We start from the raw sequence: 12,112 nt of genomic DNA, 5'->3' as shown, positions 1-12,112 counted from the left end.
AAACCTCTAAATGATTTTTGAGCAGTCTTGGGAATCCAGCTGACTGGAAGCCAGCGAATGTTGTCATGATTTTCAAGAAGGGCAAGAAGGAGGACCCTGGAACTCCAAACCTGTCAGTCTCACTTCAGTGCCTGGTAAAGTTATGGAGAAGATTATTCTGGGAAGTACTGAAAAACACCTGAAAGACAACACAGTCATTGGTCACAGCCAGCACAGCTTCATGAGAGGAAAGTCCTGCTTATCAAACCTGATTTCCTTCTATGACAAGGTAAACCATTTAGTTGATCAAGGGATGTTGATGTCATCTTTTTGAATTTCAGTAAAGCTTTCAGTACTGTCTCTCACAGGGTCCTTCTGGACAAAATGTCCAGCACACAGTGGATAAACACATCATGTGGTGGGTGAGCAATTGACTCACGGGTCAAGCACAGAGGGTAATAGTGAATAAGGTAACATCAGACTGGGGACCTGTCAGTAGTGGAGTTCTGCAGGGCTCCATCTTAGGCCCTGTGCTCTCCAACATCTTCATAAATGACTTGGAGACAGGACTAGAAGGGATACTAAGCAAGTATGGAGATGATACAAAACTGGGAGGAGCTGCTGACTCCCTCGAAGGCAGGGGGGCCCTGAAGAGAGACCTCGACTAGGGCTGGGCAGTCACCAACCATATGAAGTTCAGCAAGGGAAAGTGCGGGATTCTGCACCTGGGATGGGACAACCCTGGACGTTCGTACAGACTAGGGAATAAGATGCTGGAAAGCAGTGCCACAAAAAGGGACCTGGGGGTCCTGGTCTATGGCAAGTTGAATGAGTCAGCAGTGCCCTGGCAGCCAGGAGGGCCAACCATGTCCTGGGGGCTATCAGGCAAAGCATCGCCAGCCGGTCGAGGGAGGGGATTGTCCCACTCTGCTCTGCACTGGTGTGGTCTCAGCTTGAATATTGTGGCAGTTTTGGTCACCACAATATAGGAAAGATATTCAGCTGTTAGAGAGTGTCCAAGGGAGGGCAACAAAGATGATGAAGGGCCTTGAGGGGAAGTCGTTTGAGGAGTGGCTGAGGTCACTTGGTCTGTTCATTCTGGAGAAGAGGAGACTGAGGGGAGGCCTCATTGCAGTCTACAACTTCCTCATGAGGGGAAGAGGAGGGACACGCACTGATCTCTTCTCTGTGGTGACCAGTGACAGGACCTAAATGGCCTGAAGTTGTTTCAGGGGAGGTTCAGGTTAGATATTAGAGGAATACAACCATGTAGAGGGTGGTTGGGCACTGGAACAGGCTCCCCAGGGAGGTGGGCACAGCACCAAGCCTTCCAGAAATCAAAAAGCATTTGGACAATACTCTCAGGCACATGGTGTGACTCTTGGGAGTGGTCCTGTGCAGGGCCAGGAGTTGACTCGATGATTCTTGTGGGTCCTTTCCAACTTGGCATGTTCTGTGATTCTGTGACTTATGTCACAGAATAAATGTAATAATAAAATAATGTTATAATGCAATAAAATAAATGTAATAATAAAACAGTAATAAATGTTCTGATAATATTGTAATGAGTGAAAATATCAGAAGTAAATTCTGATCATAGTTTTCAAGGGTTGAGCCCTTAATTGGTTCAAAGTATCAGTGATAGGTGAGCAGATAAAAATTTAATTTTTGAAATGGTAGTTTGTTGAAACTTAAAGGAATCTTACTTCTTGGCCTCAACTCTGTGGAACAAACGAAGTATAATTTCTTAATTTAAAGGAGGAGATTCTTTTAAGAGTGTATGGGAAGATAATATCTAGTTGCCCTTTGCATTGGAGATTGTAACAGAACGAAAAATATTTGGGGCTAAGCCATAGCAGGATAAAGCAAAATAAAAATTTCTTGAGGGCATTCTGAAAAGTACAGTTGGACATAACGTTATTTTTCTGTAACTGAGATACATCTTTTTTTTTTCCAAAGCTAATCTACAGATCCTCAAAATAGGGAGCAGTTCTATTATTAAAAAAATAAAAAGACAACCAAACAAAAACCCCCCAAACCCTTAAGAATAACATTTCTTCGTACCTTTTAATGCATATATTTCATGTAGTGTTGTTCCCACTGGGTGGTGCCATTTTCCCTGTGTATAGCCAGTGCCTGGCAGCTACTTGCACATTTCATCAGTATTTAGTGTAATTTCTGTTCCGCTTTTGAAAATTATCTGGGATTTTACTTGTTTCCCCCATTGCAGTCTTGTTCTGAAGTACGTGGTGACTATGAAGGGACACAAAACACAATTGGATGTTGATAGTTGAATGATTGTGCATCATAGGCATTTTGTTCCTGTGAGGCTGTTGCTTTCTGGACAATGCTAGATGGCTTAACACCTTTCAGATGTGAGGAAACTTAATGAGTGAAAGTGGATAATTTTGAAATCTACTACCCAATACCTCTGTAAGGAATGGAAAGAAACTTCTGTTTACCAAGTGCAATAGCTCCTGATGTTTTGTTCTTCAGCCCCCTCAAGACGTATACTTAGCATGGATGATTGCAGTTAAATGGTAGTGAGTTTCTCATTACTTTCTGTCTGTGTGTCAGCATTAACCAGCTTATATTGAGTAGACTACCAGAGATCAATACCACAACAGAGAGTTGTCCGTGAAACTGCAAAATCAGAAGAATAAAAATAGGTATGTATACTTGCATTCCTCTGGATTTGGCAGAGATAATCAGGGTCCAGTTCTGACTGCTGTTAAAGCCTTACTAAAGCATTTGTGGTTATAATGGCAAAGTTACAATAAATGCATTGTTTATGTAAATACTTTACCATTTTCCCCATCACTCACTTCCAAGTGACAGCAGCATGCAGTAGAGGTCAAGAGTTTATTGTCAATGGCAAGAAGCACTGAAAAGTGACAATAACTAGAATGATACTTTGGTTAAGATATTGCCATGGTTACTATTTTGATGTAGCTTCTTCCCTGCCTGTACTTCAGTAATCTCTTCTGGTATGGTAGAAAGTAGCAATCAGTAATAGAAAATACAATGCCATAGAGAGTTTTCAAAGCAGTTAGAAAGACTCTATTACGTTATACATTTTGTTGCTTTCAGCTGTTATTCTATCATCTGTATTTCCTTTAGTCTTATTTCCGCCATCTGTCAAAGAAGAGCCTCTTCTTTACATAACGTGGATTTCCTGTTAGTTTCTTTTCTCTGACGTAATCTACATCATTAGACTGGGCATTTGGTTAAAAACTCTTAGTATGGTAGAAGCTTCTGCTGAGAAACACCTGTGCCTAAGCAGACCTAGAGAGAGAAATAAAGCGTATGTTTTTGAAAGTTGCCTTTGAAAATTCTTATTTTCTTATATCTAATTTGAAAAAGAAGAAAGCCTTGTTGATTAACAGCATGAAGTGCTGAAAAGGGCTTTCTTGTAAACCATTTAGTTCTAATAATGGCATAATTAAAAATCATAAAAAGAATTCTCTTAGGGGTATACTAATAGACTAAAAAATTTCAAATTCAGCCTGGATTTTAAGAGAGTTAAAACTTAAGTATGGCCAGTCTTCGCGAACGAAGATTTGGGAAAGGTCTTTTACCTTTCAAGCCTGCGCAATGGATTTTTTAGGTGAGACACAGCGTGCGCTGAACTGAGCCCACCCTTTAATCCTAAGGTTCATCTACCGGGGCCAAGCAAGCTTGGACAATGGCAGTGAGGTCCTCAGGATGTAGGTTTGTTTAGAGTGACCTTCTCTTAGATGGATGGCCTTACAGGGCTTGATGAGCTCCATCTGCCCGGGGGAATTCCCTGACCGGGGATCAAACCCGGGCCTCAGCGGTGAGAGCGCCGCATCCTAACCACTAGACCACCAGGGGGTCCCCGAGTTAAAACTTACTTCTCTGGTTATATATCATCTCTACCAAATGAGAAGTTGAAAGTTGATTTAAGTTTGGTAAAAAATAAATGTACAGGGTATGATACAAATGGTTTTCTGGTTTTTGGGTATCTATTTGGCCTGGCAAATGCAAGGAAACACTTCTGGAAATCAAACCAATCATGAAGGAGTTCCTGAATGAGGTGTGGCAAACTAACAATTTTGTCTTATATTAATACTAGGTATTAAGTGTACAATATATATAAGTATAAATATACGATAAATTCATCTCCTGTTTACTAAAGGGAAGCTTATTGGCAGCAGAAAAAGTAGCCTTGTAATCAGAGGAAGTATTTATTAAGCATACAAGTAAGGTTTGGTACATGCCATACAAAATTGTTGCTGTTTGTCAGGGCAACTACTCACGGGCTTGACTGAGACTTGAGGAAGGTAGAACTCCAGAGCCTGTGGCAGACTCAAACTGGCAAAATACTTGACCTCACTCAGTTCAATCAATAGCAATTCAGCCTTGGCGGGACTGAGACAGATCCTATTTCAAAACATCAGAGATTGAATTTTGTTCAGACAGGCAGCAGGGAGACTTTCGTGACAGAATCTGGTGTAAAGGGTAAGTAAATTTGAATATTGTGAGTGTACTAAAGGAAGTTCAGTTACAGTGATGTATGATAATGACACCATGCAGTAGCACATTCAGATAACTGAAAATTGTGTCCAAAATAGGGCTTGAGGCTTTTCTTCATTGTAATGTTGGTATGAAAGGTAAGGAAGCTAGCAAAAACCTAATCTTTTAAATGCTTTATTTTGGAGATTTTTTTAGTATGTTTCCTTTACTTTCTGTTGCTTTATTCCTCTTTTTAAAAAGGAATCTTTCATTCCTCTATCCTTCTCTGTTTCTCTGCCCTCAGAGTGTTGATAGTGCTTATAATATTAAACTCTTCCAGAGGAATTTCTAGGCACGAACTTAAGATACTTGTTTACCTTGTTAAAGGACCTCATTTAATATAGCAAATGGAATTACTTAAAATATGTAGTCATAGGTAAAATTTTGAATTGGCATGTAAACTGTGCTGGTTCATGCAAAATTTATGACAAAGATTATAGGAGTTAGTCTTTGCTCTTACTGATTTGTGAGTAGGTGATCTGAAAATTGCCTGGGTGTTTGTGTTTGGGTTGGTTAGTTGCCATTGAAACTAATGTGTGTATCTAAGTAGCCCTGTAGTTTTTTCAAAGGCAGCAGTGAACTGAGAAACACACCTTGCTGGGGTTTAGAGGTTTGGAAGTCTTATGCCTGTGTTTTAGGGTCTGGCTAAGACAGGAATGAGAGACACAGCACCTTGATGTCTGCTGTTGTGCCTTGGAATTCCTACGTACTGTCTCTTGCACTGCAGAGAACAGAAAAAAGACCGTACTTCCAGCAAGGTGTGCAAAAAGCTGGTAGCTGGAAGAGAGTCGCTGAGCAGTGCCTTTGCTGCAAAGAGCTCTGCAGAGACAGTTGGACAGGCGATCTTATTATATTCATTCATTCATGTGGTTTTTTGTTCACCACTCTTAGTGGTGATGAGAAATTTCATTGACCCAGATTTTGCTTCATATCTTTTAAGATCAAGCTTGTAATTTCTCTACACTTACTATTTTGTGCAATCTGTGTGGAGTTCTGTGTCAAGAAGAGTCTGTGCTGTTGGCAGACTATTAGATTATACTTTTTTCATCTCTGCAGTAGAGCTGTAATAGAATAGTAACTGCAGAGCTGTAATAGAATAGTAACGGCAGGTTTTCCTTTGCATTCTGTTATTGTTCATCATTAGATCAAATTTCAGAACATCCTCTTCTAGTCTCTGCTTACCTTCTTCCAGTCCTATATCTGTAGACATCTTGTATTACTGTATCTTCATCTGTTTTTCACAGAATCAATGAGGTTGGAAGGGACCACAGTGGGTCACCTAATCCAACATCCCTGCTCAAGCCGGCTCAAAACCAAAGTTTTCCTTTGTTTTTTTCTGGTCTTTGTCTTTTGCTAGTGCCATTTATCAGTTATATGGACATCTTTGATTTTATTTTTTTGTTTATTTGTTTGTACAGCCACTTCTTATGCCACTTGGATCATCCTTCATATGCATTAAACAAGGAACCATAACTGCAGTCATGCAGATTTTGAAAGAGCCCTCTGTGAGGCTTTTGCTCCGGGTGAGGCTACTTGGTTGCTTTGCTCTCCAGCAGTTCCCTGCATCAGTGGATTCTGCTGCACAAGCATTTGCAGTAGAGAGCAACAAGTGGGTTGCAAAAGCAATGCAAAACTTTATAATTTAATGCCTAGAAACTTGTTGTTAAGTTTCTCTTTCAGATAAGCATTTTCACTGTGAAGAATCACAAAGATGGATTTTAAATAAAAAAAAAATGGACCTTTTTGAAGGAAAAAAAGTGCTATCCTATCAGTTAAACTAGAACATGTACCTTTTAATAAACTCTTCCAAAATTCTTTTGTTCTTTAATTAGGAAAGCCAACATGATCAATTAACAGGAGGATCACTACTGTTCAAATATTTGACTTACCCTTTTTTATGGTTGAATTTTATGTGTTTTCAAATGATTGTGTATTTGCCTCCCAACAATAAATAATTAAACCTATGTTTTGCTACTTGGAACAATATGAATAAAAACAAGATGAATAAAAATACTGACATAGAAATGGGTTTAGCTGTAAGAACATGTATTTGCTGTTGTGTAGGGCCTTCACTCAAAGGCCATTTGTGCTCTCTTTTTTGCAAAGACTAGCAGGTGAATGGAAAACGTTTGATTTTCTTTGCTTTACTCTTGGCTCTAGGAACAGAAAAGTTGAAATGCTGTTAAAATTCCCCCCAATCTTTTAGGCTGCACAATGTTTTCTTAACTATAAAAAAAATAAATCACCCAAATGATTGTTTATTTCCTATTAAAAGTGCCTGGAAGCCTACCCAGTGGTCTGGTGTTATGTGCTGTGAGCAACACGTGTGTTCTGAGACTTGAGTTCTTGTCTTGCAAACACTGGTGAGCAGACACACAGGTGCTGTGCCTGAGCAGAGTGTTTAAATGGGAATCATAATGAATTCCCACTGTGGAGACTGGTGGAATCATGGTGGATTTATTCAAAATATGTTCAAGTCTTTGTACAAAGTTTGGGTAAGCTTGAGGAAACTAGTTAGGGGGACAGATGTATTTACCTATGCACCAAAAAGGTGCTGGTGAAGATGTGACATGCATTTGGGGTCCAGGGAGCATGTTGGACTGTAGCAAATTGTACCCTGGGCCTTCTCTGTTTGTGCTGTGGCAGCCACTGATCTAGGGGCCTTCTGACAGATGTGGTTGTCCAGCACACTCAGGATAGCCTTTGCAGCTTGTAGGTGGGGCCTTTCCCATCTTCAGGTACAGAAACTAAACTTCAGCACTAGACCTTCAGTTTTGGTAACTTACTTTATGAAAAACTTTGTGTATTTGAGAAATGAGCAATGAAGCTTAGTGAAGTTTCTGTCAGAAAGGGCTGCTGCGTCTGACTTCTTAGAGAAGTCACTTAGAAAATCCAGAGAAAATTTCAGATAAAGCAGATAATGGGACCTGTGAGGTAGGACAAACTATAACCTTAAATGGATTAAGAAGTTGGTGTGTGTATGACCAGCTTCAGACACAACCAGGCACGTTCAGACTGCATACAGGCACTTCTGTCTGCACTGGCCACTGTCTTTTCTCTCTGGTGCCTGAGCAGAAGGTAAGAAATTAGAAAGGGCAGCAACACCTTTCTGATGCACTGAGAAGAGTCAGATTGTGCTGACCTTAGTCCTACTGCCTTCATCACACATGCGGTTTCCTCCCAAGCTAACCAACCACACCAACAGCCCTGGAGTAGAGAGCAAGAGAAGAAGTGGTGGTCTTTGATCTGTGGTGCTGTTTGTTGCTGCCTGGAGCTAACACCTTCTGCCCAACTTGCTGTCCTAGGCTTGGGAAAGTCCCCATGTTCCAGGAATTCACATTCACAACAGACTGTGCTTGGCCTACTGTGTTGAGGGAGGAGAGAATAAATGTCTTAGTGTGCCAAATATTTATCCTGCCTCTGAAAGCTATTTTGTTCTTGGCATGAGCTCTTCTAGTGCCTGTGAGAAGTCGTGGGCTGGCTCTTCTGAGCCTGAGTCTGATGGAAACATGTATGTGACAGAGTACCACAGAGGGGATGTAAGGAGTCTGCTCCATCAGCAGAGGTAAGGGGGCTAAGATGAGATTAAAGAATGTTTTTTGTGGACGTACCTCACACCATGAGGTGATGCACCTTGCTTCAGGCAGAGGAAACTCATGAGAAGATATTTAAGAAGGTGGGGGTGGAAAAGGAAGAACAGAGGCTTATCTAGCTAACCATTTCTGCTTATCGCTCCGTCTGTGCCCATTTTCCTAGCTGTATACATTCTGCAAATATAAAACAGAACATTTAAGTGATGCTTATTGTTTTCTGTTTAAAACACAGGTTATGATCAATTACCTTGAATAAGAGCTGATTTAATTGGCTGACTTTTGTTTTTGTATTAAATGACTGGAAGATAAAAGTTGAGAGAATTCAATCTTCAGTCTTTTATAGCAGCTCTAAATTATTGATGAGTTCTACAATAATCTTCAAAACTTGTCACCTGGCTCTACTTCTGGAACTGTTTCCCTGCATTATTGTTTTTTGGCATCCAAAATATCATGGTCTTCCTGTGACAAATTGTGCTAGCAGAAGCACGATGTGAGCTAATACAACAATTATTTTTGTTTTTAAACTTATTTGTTAAATGCGTCTTGTGAAGCAAACTGTGATGAGAAGCACTTGTGTAATCATGTGGGTATCACCTGGGTAGTGAGATCCTCATCTTTTATGCTTATTGCCTATTTTCATAACTCTTTTAAGAAGTATAGTGATTTCAACTTCCTGAATGCAGTCCGCTGTGATCATACTGTTCCCTAAATTAGTCTTTCTTGAAGATGGTAGCACTCTCTCCTTCCTGTCTGAAATTATATCACATGTGAATATATGTTGAATATGTGTTCATATACGTTGTTGCACAGACATCTTATTTCAGTAAGAAGGTTGTTAATTCATAGATCAGTATATAACGTAAGGAGTAGTAAAGAGCTAGGCAATTCTCATGAAATATGCTATAAATGCAAGTTGTTACTGTTTACCTGATTATTAAAGGCAAAATAGAAACATACCTTTTGAGATTTCTGTTTGACTGTAGGCCACAGTGGGAAGATGAGATTGAGTGGTGCAGCGATAAATGATGATTACAGAAGAAAGCTTTTCAGAATGAGATTTGACAAAACCTGTTTGACGGAACCAATAAAACAAATGTCTCATGGCAATTTACTCTTGTCCTCACTTCCGTATGTGCCTGTAGGCTTTGTAAGGGAATTAATAATGGTGAAGGTGTTAAGGTTACAAAGAAAGGAGGTTATGACTGTTTAAAAAAGCAGATCATAGAGAAGAAAGGCAAAAAAAAGAAACAAGAATTAAGGCTGGAGAAGGAGGAGAAGGAGGATGGACAGCAAAACTGGCAGACTGCAGTAGAAAGCACGTGGTGGTGCAATTGAGATCATGAAGACAAGAGTGTTGTCTGGTAGGACTGACTAGCACCTTGAGGAAAGGAATAATTAAGCAGGAGGGAGAGACCATAGATTGTGCTTGCAAAAATTCATGCAGAAATCCTGGTGCAAGAGGAGCAACAGCACTGAGCAATGAAAGGGGAAGTATGTGAGGGAGCCAGAGCGGGTAGAAGGGCACTCATGTACAAGGAAGAACAGAGCTGGGAGTAGCATAAAAGCCAGAGATCAAAACTGGGTCAGCCAGAGTCAAAACTTAGGGGGCAGTGAGGTCTGGCGGCTCCCAGGGGACTGGGATTGGCAGCCAGGGACACCAGGGCAACCCCAGCCCTGAGCATCGGGCACCTCCCTCGGGCAGGGCTGAGGCTGGGACAGGACGTGGGCCTGTGGGCAGGTGGGGGTCAGGATCAGACACAGCTTTGTGATGTAGGGAAGGGCCACAGTGATGTGCATCTCTGCAGACAGTTGTCAGAAAGTAAAATGGGGAGGGCAAGATGTGGTACTTGTGGTTGTATTTTCCTGAATACACGAAGTCAGTTAAATGTCATAAACATCCATAGATTTTGTTACACTGTGGTATTTGTTGATATATACTACTGTCTTCACATATTGTTTAAAAGTGGTAAGAATATGCAAATAATTAAAAATGTGAGATAAAAATATAGTGGTAATATTTGTAGCTTCTGTAGCTAGGTACTGATCTTCCTAACCTTATTTATCAAAAGCTATGTGATGCATAATGGTTCAGCTTTCTGCCTAGTATTTTATTTTCTTTTTGGTAAATAATAATATTTCACAATTATGATAAAACGTAGTGCATATCATCTGGAAAAAAGGAGATGGTTTGAGCTTTAATATTAAATGTTAGTCTTACTCTCTAATCAATGCATTAATACATCTTCCCAGCTGCTCTTGCTCTAGCAAATTTCCCTAAATGTGATGCTTGGAAACTGGTCATACATTTATGTGCAATGTGAAATTGAAGATATTCCTGTGGGCATAATTTTACTCAGAAATGTTTTAACATCATTAATAATGTATATGTGTAACAGGCTTAAGCAAGCCATAGACTAGGTCACTTCTGATCTGCACAATAATTATTCCTACATGCAATTAGTATTACAGTAAGTATGAGAGAATGGGGCAGGAGAATATACATATACTATATCTTTGGAGGCTAGATAACCTTTTGATTGATGACACGACCCAGTTCAATTCAAGTTGCTTACTCTGGCGTGGTGTTAAAAATTTGTTTTCTGACTAAAGCTCACACTATTTCTGTAAAAGAAGAGGAAGGGGGAATAGTATTAGTGGAAAACTGTAAGAAAAAATTCTTATTTTAAACAAGGCTGTTTTAGGTAATTGTGATCATTCACCATTGCAGATGTGACCATCTCTCTAATGGTCACTTTAGACAACTTTTAGTGTGTATGAACAGACTTTGAAAGTGAGATTTGCATCTGAAGACAACAAATTGTTTATCAGTCAGCAAACATAAAAGACAGGTAGGGTTTAATGATACGTCCATATGTATATGGTCTGTGACAGGACATCTGAAGAGTCTTTGCTGGCCAGGCAGATGTGAATGAGGTAGAGGGGCCACCCTTCTCTGCTCCCTGAAACAAATCTTTATCACTAGGTTGCTGTCTGCCACCTTCTTTGGGATTTGGTGCCTTTCCGCGTTGATGTTTTTCCTCTAGAATCCTTAAGCTGGTAACAAGTCCCATGTCACCAGTCCTACTTCTGTTTCTGGTTTCACCTTTCTGACCTTGCACAGCCATCCTCTGAACTTTCCCTAAGGTCTTTCCCATATCTTTGCCACCCCATAGAAGTCAGCCTAAGGCAAGGTGAGACTGCTGTGGCATGTCAGAGCTAGACCTTGGGCCACAGCAAGATGGACCCCCCAGAGGGAGTCACACAGTAAGAACATTAAATGCTGAGGTCACATATTATCAAACATCAAATTAGGAACTTAATTTAAATTAATTATTCCTGAAATTTGAAGTGTTTGGGAGTCTTATGCACCTTTAAAGGGGTTTTTTGTTTTAATAATTTGCAAAAAACTTGTTTTAATGCTGAACGTATCCTTTGTGGCAGTGCTTCTATTACTACTATTTCAGATGTTAATAATATGTTATGAGAAATGCAGTTTGAAGAGGCAGCAAACGTGACTCCTGGCCTTAAATGCTCAGTTCAAACCTCCCAGCAAATCTTTTGGAAGATTATCCAGATACACAGTCTGCAATTGTCCTTTCTTCTGTTTTAGGTAACGGGCCCCATCATGATCGAAGTTGTGTTTACAACCAGAGCAATATAGTAGATGGAGTTTACTGCCTCCCAATAGCACACTGGATTGAAGTCTCTGGACATACTGATGAGATGAAACATACAACTGACTTCTATTTTAATATTGCAGGACATCAAGCTATCCACTACTCCAGGTAAAAGAAAAGTGCAGAGTTTGATTGGTGTCAAATATTCAAACAGAAAACCTCTACTGGCATGTCATAAAACTGCATTTGAAGTAATGAATATTTGTTTGCATGTAAGTAACAGTAAAATTTGAGAAAGATTCAGCAACTCTTTGCAGTGAAATGTCACTTTTGTTAAAAAGGAGAGATCCTGAGTTCAAGGGTACCTGCACCCTGTACAGGTGTGTT

The 12,112-nt window shown here is 40.1% G+C and overlaps 1 protein-coding gene across 3 annotated transcripts in view; it reads left to right on the top strand.

Annotated features, from left to right (window-relative positions):
• Positions 1-12,112, top strand: part of EPM2A (EPM2A, laforin glucan phosphatase) — a 39,646-nt gene that overhangs the window by 4,432 nt on the left and 23,102 nt on the right. For 2 of the 3 annotated variants that reach the window (XM_027687446.1, XM_027687463.1), the window contains exon 2: positions 11,719-11,893. In XM_027687446.1, coding sequence (XP_027543247.1) covers positions 11,719-11,893 — 175 coding nt within the window. Of the gene's footprint in view, positions 1-2,699; positions 3,501-3,843; positions 8,081-11,718; positions 11,894-12,112 lie in introns of those variants that run through there. The other variant, XM_027687455.1, reaches the window with a different exon arrangement.

This window comes from Neopelma chrysocephalum, unplaced genomic scaffold, assembly GCF_003984885.1.
Source record: "Neopelma chrysocephalum unplaced genomic scaffold, ASM398488v2 Primary Assembly neopelma1_23, whole genome shotgun sequence".
In the NCBI taxonomy this organism is placed as follows: Eukaryota; Metazoa; Chordata; class Aves; order Passeriformes; family Pipridae; genus Neopelma; species Neopelma chrysocephalum.
Note: the sequence above shows the minus strand (reverse complement) of the source record. Positions and strands in the feature narration are given on the sequence as shown.